The following is a 15,906-nucleotide window of genomic DNA, read 5'->3' as shown; positions in this document are numbered from 1 at the left end:
GTGCTGACTGCTCAATAGCTTTTGACTGGTTGCAGGTTCATATCAACAAAGAACAAGAATTACAGTATCACAGAGACAAAGGACAAGTTTGTGAGATGCAGGGTACAGTACTGTAAAAATAGGGGTACAAGGAGGAGGAAGAACAAAACACAAAATTGCAAAGAGCAAAACAGAATAGTAATTTCTGATAAATTTTGAGCTACTATGATAGAACATGTTTTCGTTCATCAAAGACAATTACAGAAAAATATGAATATTTTTTTAGATAAAAAATGTACTTCTCCCTGAGAATTGTATGTTTTGAACAATGTGTTTTCTATTTTTCGGTGTATTGTTTACTGACTGCTTGAGAGTGTATATATTTTCTATCACTTTGTTTATGATTTGAGAGCAGTGTTTGACTTTCAACACAGGTAAAACTGTTTTGAGGTGAATGTTTCATTTTGCAAGAGGAGTCAGAGGTCATGTAAATAGTGCTTAAAGATGAGGTTTTGTGTTGAATGTTTTCAGGAAATGGAGCAATTTTCAGAAATGGTGTTTTAGCAATTGAGAAAAACTGTATTATCTGACCCTGCTGGTCATCTATGAACATTTGAACATCTTGGTCATGTTCTGTTATAATCTCCACCCGGCACAGCCAGAAGAGGACTGGCCACCCCTCATAGCCTGGTTCCTCTCTAGGTTTCCTCCTAGGCTTTGACCTTTCTAGGGAGTTTTTCCTAGCCACCGTGCTTCTACACCTGCATTGCTTGCTGTTTGGGGTTTATGCTGGATTTCTGTACAGCACTTTGTGACATCAGCTGATGTAAGAAGGGCTTTATAAATTAATTTGATTGATTGAATGAGAACAGTTTTAATGCTGCACCTTGGCATAGATTTGACACATTTCTGGAACTTTATTGGAGGGACACCATTCTCTCACAATAAATTCCATAATTTGGTGTTTTGTTGAAGACAGTCAAAAACGCTGTCCAAGGTGCTGCTCATACTCATCAAACCATTCAGTGGCCACTCGTACCCTGTGGATGGGGGCATTGTCATCCTACGGGGGCATAGCAATGGTAGCCAAAATAATGGCCAGTCCAGCATTTTTATACATGACCCTAAGCATGATGGGATGTTAATTGCTTAATTAACTCAGCAACCACACCTGTGTGGAAGCACGTGATTTCAATAGACTTTGTATCCCTCGTTTACTCAAGTGTTTCCATTATCTTTGGCGGTTACCTTTACATAACTTTACTATAACAAAGCATACTGTATGCTGAAGTGGCTGTACAGTATGTACCACAGCTGCTAAGAAAAAAAAAGAAAGGGTGTGATTTATCTGCCTTTCTCTGTGTAAGAGATGTCCTATTGGATTGTTCAGCATTTCCTGTCCTGTGGGAGGCCATGGGTATAACACAAAAGAGACATTTTTTTTGTTCACTACTCCAGGATTATTGCGTTTTGGCAATAAAATATCTTTAGTCTAACCTTTTTTTCCCTCCTTGCTCAGTAATTTCAGCCACTGTTTGATTTGCCAAACTGCTGGTTACACGATCTTAGAGATGTGATGGGAAGAGAAATTTGGCCAAATAAGCATACTCTCTCATACTTCCAGATGCTGTAAAATGACCCCTGCCATTCTGCTTTGAGAGCAATGAGCCCTCCATTTATTGTTGTCCAGGCATTGCTGTGGCACAGATATTTCTGGTGTGTTTGAGGAGTATGATGAATGAGACTCTCTAATAAAAGGAGACATATCTCAGTGGCTCACAATCTAGAATATCTTACTTTACCTCCCAAAAGGGCATAAGTCAAATTTGTCAACATTTTTCAATTCAGAGAACAATACTGACTGTCACCTTGTGTAATAAATGTGGTACAGATATGTTCTCCCTACATAAGTATCTTCAATGCAAAATACCTCAGTAAGGCTACACAGCCTAGTGTCCATTCCAGCTCACTTACATTGCACTCTCTTGCACTGTCACGTAACCCTCCTTTGTATCAGGCCAGCATGCATGAGAAGCAACAACCTCTTTGATATGAATTGGTGGAGTGAAAGGACGATTTTTATCACACATAATTTCCATCGAAAAAAATATTGATCTATTCTTCAACCACCCCTCCTACCTTCTTGTGTAAAATCTCCCAAGATCACGGTTACAATTATTGCAATGTTCCAGAGAACACCAGTAGGGAGCAGCCATGAGCTGCTTGATGAATACTTATTTAGTAGTAGTTGTAGTAGTAGTAGTAGTAGTCGTAGAATAATAATAATAAGTATTATTATTATTATGACGCATTTTATTCAGTAAATAATTTGAGGCAAGTCAGATGTAGCCTACATTAGTTGGGCACATTATCTTTAAGATTTCTTCTTAAGTGCATACAGGGCACTACTTTTCCCTACTCACCCTTACATTCATCCAGCAACATCTTTGCTAATCACAAGGCATAGAAAAAGGAGGAGGAGGAATAGTCATCCCGCCTTCCCAATGCCATCTCAGTGCTATCTGGCTGTCGTATCTGACGTCTCATTGGGTTTCCTACACTCTGGCACCGATTGCGGAAAGTGGGTGTTCACTTACTGAGCTTGTGGTGCTCCTACTAATATAATAGTGCTTCCGTGCGGGAGAGCTCACACAGTTGATGCGCACATCGTATCTACCAATCAACAGAAGGCATTAGGACAGCAAGCAACATTCCTGGCCACTGAGAGAGCGGAGTCAATTAATATTTATGCAAAGGTTGTTCACTTTCTACTTCACAAAGTTAGCAGTGAGAGGTCCAATGTGTGGCAGTTTTTTCACCCTTGTTGGGAAGATCCACCGGATTTGTAATTGGCCGTCAGTGTATCGGGATGAAGACGTGCTTTGCACACTACTTCAAACACTTTGGCGTTCCCTTTTTTCTTACCAAGACTTCGTCCATCACACTCTGCCCATTTCAAACCAGGCTGCTGGTTTCAAACCAGGCTGCTCATTTGGAAGGACGCCAGACCGCAGGCTTTCTAATCTGCAAATTCAGTCCAATAAACGGTGACATTGGCTGTCAGCGTTGGAATAAGAAATCGATAGGCTACTCAAAAAAGGGACGCGATATTCTTTCGGAATTTTAACGATCTATTTCCTGTATCCTTATAACCATGCGAATTGGGGGTATGCTGGAGTGGTTCAACTACTCACATTTTCAAATGGAGCAATGCTGATAGTGACAGATTATTGTTGTTGAGTGTCCATGCAAGTATTGGGGTGGAAACATGTCTGGCCACTTCTTTGAGAGGATCACTGCTATCAGAGATGGCATTTTGGTCCAGCACTTCGGTTTTTACCTCTAAAGTGCCCAGGAAAATTTTATTCATGTTCACCCTCTCCCTTTCTGTCACCTACTTGTTCTATAGCTTGATGAGCTGTTACAACTCGTTACAGTTCCCCTTGCAAGAGAACTACGTGTACCAAGGGAGGCTGGTGACGGAGGAGACAACTTTCGTAACATTAAGGGAGAAACTTTATTCCACTTCACCCCAGGGCTATTTGGACGAGGAGCTGATAGAGGTTACTGCCGCCGCCGCCGAGCAAACGGTTGCAATTTCCACTGTCAAAGATAATGTGGAGACCGAGCAAAGAACATTGGATTGGGTTAGGAATCAGGCGGCTCCGACTAAAACTGCCGCGGTGTATCAATCTCCCGCTCTGGAGAGGGAGCACCAGGAATTCAGCACCACGGACAACGAACTCAGGGTGAACTGCACCTCGGATTATGGGGTGAAAAAATTACCCCAAGCCATTATAATTGGGGTGAAGAAAGGAGGCACCAGGGCTCTGCTCGAAGCTTTGAGGGTCCATCCCGATATCAGAGCCGTTGGGAATGAGCCGCATTTCTTCGACAGGAACTACGAGAAAGGGCTGGATTGGTACAGGTGCGCGCATCCACTCTCACTTAATAACCCTATCTGGTCCAGAGGTCTCATTATCCCACATAACATAAACCACGTGTTGGTAGATAGTCTAGATTTGTTCATATTTCAAATCCATTAGATTACCACTAATAATACGTCGGCCTATACCACTATAAATGTCACTATTCATTAGAATCATGATAATCATAATAAAAAATAACAACTGCTTAAAAAGTTGCCTACCTATTAGATTGGATATCTGCCAAGTAATTCAGCTTAAAAATGTTTCTAGTCTAGTAAAATATCCCCCACTTGTTTTGCATCCAACAATACAAAACAGTTGATCAGTGCTTCTGAAGTACGGTGAACCTAGTTTTACAATAATATACCGTGTTTTATCACAGTATGCATGTATATGAACATAGCATGCAGCAATAGCCAAACTATTCAGTCGAACAGGTGTTCATGCGAGTGCATTCATTGGAACAATACTCAGATCCCACCTACAGTTGTGGTATTACCTTTCTATGGTGTTCAGAACTGCCCCTGTGCAACAGGCCTGGTACTTTAGCAGTGTCCTCTGGGTTTGGGATGTGATGTCGAGTTAGTATTCATACTGTACCACATGTTCTGATAGTGTCACAAATATAGACAATCTTGTCTCATTTAGACAAAATGTATTTCCAAGTGTATTTCCATCTGATAATAGCTAGTTTCCAACTATGGAATATTGAGTTTATTTAGCAAATGCTTTGTAATATCCACCAAAAAAAATTCCACCATTGCAGAAAAAAATGTCCCGTAGCTTGATAACAAAATGAAAACATTCTGCGCTCACCAAGATCCATATCTAATTCAGAATATATTGGAGGAATTGTGAAAAAGTGGTCATTTTAAAGCTATTTAATCTGACACAGAGCTGAAACCAAATGCATGTAGCTAAAGGCCTATTTAAGTCCATCTATCTGAAAGCCATATTGCCAGGCTTTTGCTGTATGACTGCATGGGGCGTAGAGAGATCATCATTTTGATCAACTAATCCAGATGTTTTTCTACTGATCCTGAGTGTTGTGCCATCCGTGTCTTCTCACATGCAATACATTCAAGGTAAAGATTCCCCCAGTCAGGTTCATCACCCAGTCAGGTTCATCACCCAGTCAGATTCATCACCCAGTCAGGTTTTTTACATTTGTTTTCCAACACTGCACATCTCACTGCCTCCTTTGTGATTGTTTTCTTCCTGTTTATTAAAAGATAAACAATCATGGCATTAAACCACAGTCTGTTTGAGGGTTCGTCCGTCCCTCCGTTTGACAGTGGCACTCGCTCAATAAAGTGCCAGCATCTAGCAAGATGATGGTCTGACCAACCAGGGAAATGCTGGATTTCAAATGGACTCGGTGAGCAGATAATGAAAATGAAGCCAGCCAATAGTACACAAAGAGAGTCCCTGACTCCATGCTTGTGCCCAGAGGGATGAGGTGCTGTGCCTGTGAACCCAGTCTAGTACAGTGGCTCGGGGCTTTGGGTATACAGGGAACCATCTGCCTCAACTCATTGCAGTGTGGATGGGAGCTATGCTCTCCTCTGTCCTCGGCTGTTGGCTGTTCATTTAGCCCGTGTTAATGTGAGACGTTTCATTACGCTTTCGGTGTCAGGCTCGTTAGACGACAAGATGACAGGCTTACATAAATAACACCAAAGTGTGCTTGTGTGTTTTAGTGCCCCTGAGCCAACCAAATCCCTTAGGCGCTCTTAACATTTATTTCCGCGTTTCGTCCTCTGAGTAATGTTAACCTCAGGATTACGTATGCAGAAATGTAAGTATCGGGTAGCGGTGTTTTTTACACCCATGGGGACGATATAGCAATGTGTCTATTCTGTCGGCCAAATTTGAACAGTGTTGTAGTGTGACAAGGGAAAGGAAAGTTACACTCAGAGCTATGTGATCTGCCCACGTCCTGATGCTACAGACAAAGCATGTCATTTTTGTGGATTTTTTCTGTTTTAAAAAAATCTATACGACATCACGTCTGTGTGCAGGCCTGCTGTGTAGGCTGTGTGCAGGCCTACTGTGTAGGCTGTGTGCAGGCCTGCTGTGTAGGCTGTGTGCAGGCCTGCTGTGTAGGCTGTGTGCAGGCCTGCTGTGTAGGCTGTGTGCCTAAATCCTATGACTGAAATCATGATTACAACCATTTTAACGTTGGCTTCCGAGGTTGAGTCTGATAATGTCATCACATGCGCTGAATCAATTTGGTTGTGCAGCGGTGGCCAGTTTCATACTTTGTGATGGCTTGGAGAGTTAGCCACTGGCAGAGGATGAATGTGGTACCCGTTGTAAAAGATTTAAAGGAATCCCGTACAAATGCACAGCCTGAAGAGGTGTGCACTGAGAGAGCTATTCGGTGCTTGCCACAGTTATACGGTGCTCCAGAATCTCGGTATGCATACAGAATTCATCTGGTAGAAAATATCAAGTGAAAACATATTTTTATACCCCATCCGCTGGGCATATATTTCACAGGGAGTAAGTTCATCTTCTTGTTCATGAAATATGATGCAGCACCTCGGTGACATCTGTTTTTACCTGGGTTATACACATCTGGTTACACAATGTTTAAAAGGCTTGCCGGGGAAAGACCTTATGCCTTGTTAAACTCCTTACCGCTTGTGAAGGGAAGCTATAGTCTTTAACCAGCAGGTCATTCTTTCTGTGTGTCGGGTCATAATAGCTATACCATCATTAGAAGAATCCCGCCGTTGACTGGAAGCCTATCTCGGGTTTAAATAGGTGCTGCAAAACAGCAGACGATTCATTGAGCTGGTATTTAGGAACAACTCTATTGCTTGTGATGCAATTGATTTCCCCAGGAAGATTATCTGGGTTGTACTACTATGCTGATCATATTGTGTGAGTTGTCAATGAGATGCTTAGCTATGAAGCGGCTCTGAGGTCTCCGAGCACTTTATCATTGTGTTGGGAGACTGACACTTGGACCTTGTAAGCGATAAAAGCTGAGGCAATGGGACTGTAAATCTTTTCAGCTGTTTTGTACCTTTGCAAGGCTATGGCCCTGTGTTGCACAAGATGACAAACAATAATGTGAAATTACAGGGGTGCTTATAACGTGCAGAATGGTGTTTTGAATGTGCTCTCCTTCCCCAAGCTATTTCACCTCAGGCGGAGGTCTTGGTTGCTGCCTGCTGGCTTTTATATGAGGTGGCCTTTAAAAAAGATGCCAAAGAATCAGCCTTGCCATCACCAAGGACTTTCTCTCTTTGTGTGAGTTGTAATGCATTCTGATCAATAGGGACCTACACAGCTCAGAAGCCCACACACACAGTGCAGGCTCTAGGCTCTGCCAAGGCCTTGCAATGAAGTGCTCTCATTCTTTTATCTACTTCTTCATCGAGGCTCTGTTTCCCACTGAATGGTGGAAAAAGCTTAACGAAAGAATTTCCAGTTTGCTGCTTCTTCTTTTTCAGTAAATACGAAATGCTAGTAGTGTAGAGACCATGTCAGAGCACCATGTCTTTGCACTGCTGCAGGCCCGGGGGGACTCTGAGGAGAATAGCATGAATTCCAGCCCCAGCTTTATCCGCACCCTTCAGTGTAGTAAGACAGGACCCTCTGACAGGAAGTGTGTGTCGGAGACAGCGATCTACTGCTGAGAGTAGCATTTAGAGAGTCTAAATCCTGTGTTTATCCCTTGTTTACCCCTCCGCTCCCACCTCAGCATGCCGCTCCACGGCTCAGCTTCCTGAGTCTTGCCACCAGACTAGAGGCCCGTGACTCCAGTCAGCGGGGAGATGGGATGGAGGGAGGTGGGCAGGCTGGATGCCATCCCCTCCATCTTCCAGCTGGGCCTGTGTTGCTGCTCCTGCAGCGCCTCCACGTCCTCCGCTCCTCCCCGGCAAGCCGGAATCTGTCTATGCCTGATAAGATGGCGCCAAGACTCGCAAGGACGCACCTCTGGGTACTTAGATGCCAACGCGGCAGTCGTGGAATTAAACTTTTTAATTAGCAGCATGCCCCAGTGCCTGTCAAGAGAGTGGACCGCTGCAGTCAGGTTGGTCTCAACATCCCCCCTCCCCTTTTCCACTTGATTAAACTCCCAAGCACCACAGAGCGCAGAGATTCCACCAGTGTCCACAACAGAAACATGTTTATTTCCCATTCCAATAAATTTGACTGGATGCAGACATGGCACAGCGCTATGACACAGACGGTACCTTCCCGCCAGAAAGCCTTTGTGTCATCTCTGTCTGGCTGTTAAACATGAGTTTATGAAGGAGAATAATCAGAACCTTCAGATTGCTGCACCACCAATTACTGTCAGTCTGTATAAATATGGATACTGGATCACACTTAAAAAGCCAAATGTAACTCACTCTGTAGCAAGTTCCTACAACTGTGAATGGCAGGTTTGTGTAGCCATTTACTCGTGTATAATCACATGCACGATACAGTTGAAGTCGGGAAGTTTACATACACTCATTAAAAGTACATTTTCAACCACGCCAAAACTATAGTTTGTTAACAAGAAATTTGTGGAAAGTTGGTTAGGACATCTACTTTGTGCATGACACAAGTCATTTTTCTAAAAAATGTTTACAGACAGATCATTTCACTTATAATTAATTCACTATATCACAATTCCAATGGGCCAGAAGTTTACATACACTAATTTGATTGTGCCTTTAAACATCTTGGAAAATTCCAGAAAATGATGTCATGGCTTTAGAAGCTTCTAATAGGCTTATTGACATAATTAGAGTCAATTGGAGGTGTACCTGTGGATGTATTTCAAGGCCTACCTTCAAACTCAGTGGCTCTTTGCTTGACATCATGGGAAAATCAAAAGAAATCAGCCAAGATCTCAGAAAAAAATTGTAGACTTCCACAAGTCTGGTTCATCCTTGGGAACAATTTCCAAGCGACTGAAGGTCCCACATCTGTACAAACAATAGTACGCAAGTATAAACACCATGGGACCACGCAGCCGCCACGCGTTCTGTCTCCTAGAGATTAACGCACTTTGGTGCAAAAAGTGCTAAATCAATCCCAGAACAATAGCAAAGGACCTTGTGAAGATGCTGGAGGAAACAAGTACAAAAGTATCTATATCCACAGTAAAACGAGTCCTATATCGGCATAACCTGAGAGGCTGCTCAGCAAGGAAGAAGCCACTGCTCCAAAACCACCATGAAAAAGCCAGACTAGAGTTTGTAACTGCACATGGGGACAAAGATTGTACTTTTTGGAGAAATATCCTCTGGTCTGATGAAACAAAAATAGAACTGTTCGGCCATAATGACCATCGTTATGTTTGGAGGAGAATGGGGGAGGCTTGTAAGCCGAAGAACACCATCCCAACCGTGAAGCACGGGGGTGGCAGCATCATGTTGTGGGGGTGCTTTGCCGCAGGAGGGACTGGTGCACTTCATGAGGAGGAAAATGATGTGGATAAATTGAAGCAACATCTCAAGACATCAGTCAGGAAGTTAAACTTGGTCACAAAGGGGGCTTCCAAATAGACAATGACCCAAAGCATACTTCCAAAGTTGTGGCAAAAGGGCTTAAGGACAGCAAAGACCTCAATCCTATTGAAAATGTGTCGGCAGAACTGAAAAAGCCTGTGTGAGCAAGGAGGCCTACAAATCTGACTCAGTTACACGAGCTCTGTCAGGAGGAATGGGCCAAAATTCACCCAGCTTATTGTGGGAAGCTTGTGGAAGGCTACCTGAAACGTTTGACCCACGTTAAACAATTTAAAGGCAATGCTACCAAGTACTATTTGAATGTATGCAAACTTCTGACCCACTGGGAATGTGATGAAAGAAATAAAAGCTGAAATAAATAATTCTCTCAAGTATTATTCTGACATTTCACATTCTTAAAATAAAGTGGTGATCCTAACTGACCTAAGACAGGGCATTTTCACTAGGATTAAATGTCAGGAATTGTGGAAAAACAGAGTTTAAATGTATTTGGCTAAGGTGTATGTAAACCTCCGACTTCAACTGTACCTGAGGTGTGAGCTAGGTAGCTAGCTAGCTAAATGTCTACTAGCTAGATATTTAGGTGTGTATAGCTAGCTATCTTATGTGTATGTCTTTACAGCGGAACTGTGGGAACAATTCACAACACTTTATCTTTCCAGTTAAACAATATCAGCAGGTATTATCAAAATACGTTTAGTCATGAACACCATCCACACGGTATTGCACTGCCTGGGATTTGTTTTTCTGCAATGGAATCAGTGTTTTCTGTTGGGAGAATGTGGATTCAATTTGTTTTGTGTTACTCTAGGGTTAGCCTTGAGGGGTTATCTGGGTCTATTTCTATTGTGACACTAGAATTATGAAAGAAGTAACACTGCTGCATCCTTTGTGGCTTAGAGAGAGGACAAATCACTCTGGCAGTGGGTTAGTGCAGACATTTTCATTCTACCCCAGCTTCTTCTTGCTATTCACATGCAATACCTTACCCTCTCTCTTTGACATTCATTTCCTATTCCGTGTCATGGACAAAGCTACACCCAAACACCTAAAGTGATCATTCTCCAATTCCAGTAAAGTTGACTTTACTTGAGCTTAGAATTTAATTTGCTGATTCAATTTGCCAACACAATCAATTGGCATTGGGGCATGGTTGCCATCAAGACTCGGCCTCCCTTTAGGTTTGTGTCTGTCAAAATAGAACTGGATGGAATTCTGCCTTGCGTTCTTCTCCATTCCATCGGCAATGGGAAAACAGGGAATTCTTCGACCCCTATTTCAGTTCCATGTCATAGATGGATTGCCTGAAAATGACAGCCCCAGTCTCGCCTGTTAAATGATTTATTTTGGACCAAAAATAAAGTATAAGCACAAGTAATTTTAAGCTTGAAAGGATTCCTATCTCCCAGGGATTATTTACTTGCCGCAGAATTGCAGTGATGTGCTTCTAGTCAGAAGGAACAATGATTCCATTCGGCAAGAATGCTGCTTTACAGCCATCTTTAAATCTCCCTGAATAAGACTTCCTTTTGGGACAAATAAGCATGTCAATCATACTGGTCAAGATTCCAATGTTCCTTTCGCCTCTCCTGGAGCACTTGGTGCTGTGCATACACGCCCCTTATCGGGTTGTGAGTGATGCAGTCTCATGACACAAACCCAAAAGCATTGGTTCAGTCAGAGCAGGGTTCTCTCTGACAGGGCTGGCCATGGAGCCAAGACGTCACGCAAGGGCTGTTGGGAGCATGTTTCAAATATGTGGCCGTGACCTGACATGTACTCCAGGAGTGTGTTAAGCTGAGGGATGTGGGGAGAGTGGAAATCATAACTTCTCCCTCCACGCTCTACCAGTAGCATTATTCCGCCTGCATGCCCATGACATGTTACACACAGAGCTTATTCATAGGAAATATAGCAGCTTGGCCGTATCAAGATGTAGGAATTACCTTGAGATATAGTCTGGGATGACATGGAAAGCAATTGTCAAAGAACAGAGCAGAATGAAAAGGCAGTTCTAGCTATAGAAATATACAGGTGTCCGGTGAGCCCACGCGCACCTCGCGCCACTGACGCCATCCACAGCTCACAACAATCTTGACAGGCTTAATTCAATTATGGCAGTGCGATGTGCTGAGACTCCGGAGGTGTGAGCTAATTCCTCTGTTTACACCCCTGAGTCACTGTCACAAACAAAGACAAACACATTCATTGGCTTCCAGGAGCTTGTTTGCTGCGATTGCCCCATTGCCTTTGAAGTTTCTCATCGCTTTATGTTGTTTATTTATTCATGCTCTTTCTTTGCCTGAAATCACCATGGGGTATTCCGCTAGAATATTTTAGCACAGTGTGAAACAATGAAGGAGCTGAGTATTAGACGTGTAAACTACGCACAACACAGTCCTTACATTGAGATGGTACTCTGATTCAGAGGGGATGGGTTCAATGGGGAAGACACATTTCAGTTGAATGCATTCAGTTGTACAACTGACTAGGTATCCCCCTTTCCCTTTCCATGTTGATTGGGACTTTCAAGTAGGAGCTCTTCATTGGGTGTTGTGTTTATAGAAACCCTTTTATAAGTATTTAGGTTTTCGAGTTTCAACCATCTGTATCAAGAAGACTTTATTAATCAGACCTCCACCATGAGAATGCTGTCCTCTATTCTCTGTATAGGCTGGTGGAAGTGATTTTAATATAGAGGCTGTGGCATTGTGCCAAGCTCCTTTGAGACTTGGTCTAAGCCGATGAAATGCAAAAAGGCTGCTTTTAGGGATTATGCTAATTACTAATTGGTGTATAAGAAGGTGATTGTTTTTCCTTGGATAATTTGGATTATTGGGATTAGAGATTTAGTTGCAAGTTAACGTGCTCTTCCTGTTTTAATGGGGCAATTAGCTCCTCCCAACCATGTGAAGCCAACTCTTAGCTAATGTGGCTGAGAGTTTCTCTTCATGCCTGTAACATGCTCAGCCACACACGTGTGCAGGGCAACACACGAGGACATGTGTTTCAGTGAAATCACATTTAAAGATGCTTGTGTGTTTAAAAGAAAAGTTTACATATCCCATAATCCTCTATGTATGGGGGTACAAAGGGGTACACAGTCAGACATCACAGGTACAATCACGTTTCTCCATGGTCTTGTTTTTCTGTTGAATGTCAGGATTTAGCTTTGTATTTAGCTTTGTATCGTTCCAAAAAAAAGATATATATATATACTGTAACTACAGTTTGGCATCTATATATATATATATATATATATATATATATATATATATATATATATATATATATATATATATATATATATATATATATATTTTTTTTTTTTTTTTTTCTTTTCTTCACCTTAGGTAGGTAGGCTAGTTGGCTAGTTGAGAACAAGTTCTCATTTGCAACTGTGACCTGGCCAAGATAAAGCATAGCAGTGTGAACAGACAACACAGAGTTACACATGGAGTAAACAATTAACAAGTCAATAACACAGTTGATAAAAAAGAGAGTATATATACATTGTGTGCAAAAGGCATGAGGAGGTAGGCGAATAATTACAATTTTGCAGATTAACACTGGAGTGATAAATGATCAGATGGTCATGTACAGGTAGAGATATTGGTGTGCAAAAGAGCAGAAAAGTAAATAAATAAAAACAGTATGGGGATGAGGTAGGTAAAATTGGGTGGGCTATTTACCGATAGACTATGTACAGCTGCAGCGATCGGTTAGCTATTCACAAGATATGTTTCAGAGCAGGAAGAAAAAATAGGAGTGAAAACATGCCAACCCATACCCAGGGCTATAGCAGGATTAGACTCTCTTTTTGTCTGAGGTTTATCTTTGGATATGTGAGCTACACTTGGTTATTCATCCCGTTCATTTTCAGTATGCCTGGGATGACTCTACTCACGGTCTCCTTCCACTCCCATCGACCTCCAGTTTGTTTCACATCTGCATGACTCGAGGAGGGAGAATGTTAAGTATGAATTGATTTTTAAATAAGCATACATTTACCTTCAGACACCTGCGAACATATTGGGCTCGTCCTGTATTGCAAAACAGGCTATTGTAATTGATCTTTGTGATGAACATTGAGGACAGACCACCCTGTCTTTGCAGTCAAGGTGACTTTGGCATCACAATCCTATACCGAGTCCCTTGTTTTTTTTCATGATGGGACAACTTACCATGAAAGCGCATCTGGGCAGAGGTGAGAAGGTAACAGTGCTGTAACTAATGGGTTTATTTAATTTAATTTACTGGCTGTGGCCCCCAGGTCATTGGAGGCATGCTGGCCACAGTGAGATTTGAGGTTGCAGTGGGAAAGAAAGAAAGATTAACCCTCTTTTCAAAAGGGCAAATTTCACTCATGTCATGCTGGATTTTCTTGCCGAGATAGCAGGCCAGTATAAATCTGCAGAACTAAATGAATACAGGTTTGCGGTGAAATGGGCCTCTCAAGCTTATTTCGTACAAGCCACCTAATCAACGTCACGCTGGGGCCATGCTCGCTGGGCTGGGGAATCGGTCATAAATGAAAGCTTTGTCAACATATCCTCAGATGGATGCAAGGGAGCATTTGCAATAACAATTGCTTCTTGATTCGAAACGTTGACGTGCCAACGGAAGGTTAATTGGGCATATCTAACCCGACTGAAGTTTATTTGGGGGGATAGTTGTGAGGGCTAGTATTTTGCTAATGATTAAAGGTATATAATTCTGTAGAACAGCATGGTAGGGTTGTTGCTGTCATCATTAACACCGGCTTTTAGCTAAATATTATCTTTGATGCCATTGTTGTAGTCACATGTCTCTCCGTATCTATTTCTGGCCACATTGTCTCCAATTAACAGTCTCACAATTTTCTGATGCAATCAGTGGAATATAAATGAAGCAATCCCAGCAGCCTCTGGCTCTGCGTTGTCTCAGCCTCACGCTGAATCACTCGCTGTTAGATCTGTGCTGTAATAAACCCACTTTTTACAGGGCTAAACACGTACTCACTGCACCTTGGGTAAACTCAACAAACGCTTCAGGGTTTCAAAATTAATGTTGCATAATAATTAGTTAACCAACAGTGCGATGCAAGAGGAAGGAATTTACACCTTGTGTTTAATAACAGATCGTTAAATTTGTCTTGCTACTAATGTTGCATGTGTTTCTTCATGCTATTTAATAGTTGGGACTCACTTAGCTGGCTCCTTCCCTCCACACAGATGGATCTGCACAAACACACCCATTCGATGTTTTTCCTTTCAGTAGATTTTTGATTTGTGGTGGCAAGACAGTGTAAAACACTGAAAACTGCCAACAAACCACTGACGGTTGCTCATGGCGGAATCCGATCAAAACAAAGACGCTGTGTTTGGTTAGTTCACTCAGCCAGCCATTGGCTGCTTGATGGGTCGATCTGCATTCTAGCGGATGTTATTGAAGTACATTTTTTAGAACTGAGGCATTTTCTCTTATAGGCTACTCCAGGTGTAATATGATCACTCTCCTTCTCGCCTGTCTGATGGGCTAACCCAATTCTGAAGCTGTGAGAGGGGTGTGTGTTGTTGTGTGTTCGAGACGAGTGAATGTCCAAATTTAAACCAAAAAGGCGATAGACATCCCACGGTACCACCCATAGATGAAGAGACTAACACTCTTAAAAGCCTAGTGCAGTCAAAAGTGTGATTTTACAGTGCTTTATATACACTGCTCAAAATAATAAAGGGAACACTTAAACAACACAATGTAACTCCAAGTCAATCACACTTCTGTAAAATCAAACTGTCCACTTAGGAAGCAACACTGATTGACAATACATTTCACATGCAAATGGAATAGACAGGTGGAAATTATAGGCAATTAGCAAGACACCCCCATTAAAGGAGTGGTTCTGCAGGTGGTAACCACAGGCCACTTCTCAGTTCCTATGCTTCCTGGCTGATGTTTTGGTCACTTTTGAATGCTGGCAGTGCTTTCACTCTAGTGGTAGCATGAGACGGAGTCTACAACCCACACAAGTGGCTCAGGTAGTACAGCTCATCCAGGATGGCACATCAATGCGAGCTGTGGCAAGAAGGTTTGCTGTGTCTGTCAGCGTAGTGTCCAGAGCATGGAGGCACTACCAGGAGACAGGCCAGTACATCAGGAGATGTGGAGGAGGCCGTAGGAGGGCAACAACCCAGCAGCAGGACCGCTACCTCCGCCTTTGTGCAAGGAGGAGCAGGAGTAGCACTGCCAGAGCCCTGCAAAATGACCTCCAGCAGGCCACAAATGTGTCTGCTCAAACGGTCAGAAACAGACTCCATGAGGGTGGTAATGAGGGCCCGACATCCACAGGTGGGGGTTGTGCTTACAGCCCAACACCGTGCAGGACGTTTGGCATTTGCCAGAGAACACCAAGATTGGCAAATTCGCCACTGGCGCCCTGTGCTCTTCACAGATGAAAGCAGGTTCACACTGAGCACATGTGACAGACGTGACAGAGTCTGGAGACGCCATGGAGAACGTTCTGCTGCCTGCAACATCCT

At 42.7% G+C, this 15,906-nt stretch overlaps 1 protein-coding gene across 1 annotated transcript in view; it reads left to right on the top strand.

Moving 5' to 3' along the window:
- Positions 1-2,587: 2,587 nt before the first annotated feature.
- The window catches only part of LOC118365318 (heparan sulfate glucosamine 3-O-sulfotransferase 4-like), a 91,155-nt gene continuing 77,836 nt past the window's right edge, over positions 2,588-15,906 (top strand). The window contains exon 1 of the mRNA XM_035747444.2: positions 2,588-3,907. Coding sequence (XP_035603337.1) covers positions 3,288-3,907 — 620 coding nt within the window. The 5' untranslated portion in view covers positions 2,588-3,287. The remainder of the gene's footprint in view (positions 3,908-15,906) is intronic.

Source organism: Oncorhynchus keta, chromosome 5, assembly GCF_023373465.1.
Source record: "Oncorhynchus keta strain PuntledgeMale-10-30-2019 chromosome 5, Oket_V2, whole genome shotgun sequence".
In the NCBI taxonomy this organism is placed as follows: Eukaryota; Metazoa; Chordata; class Actinopteri; order Salmoniformes; family Salmonidae; genus Oncorhynchus; species Oncorhynchus keta.
This window is presented reverse-complemented; position numbering and strand designations above follow the sequence as displayed.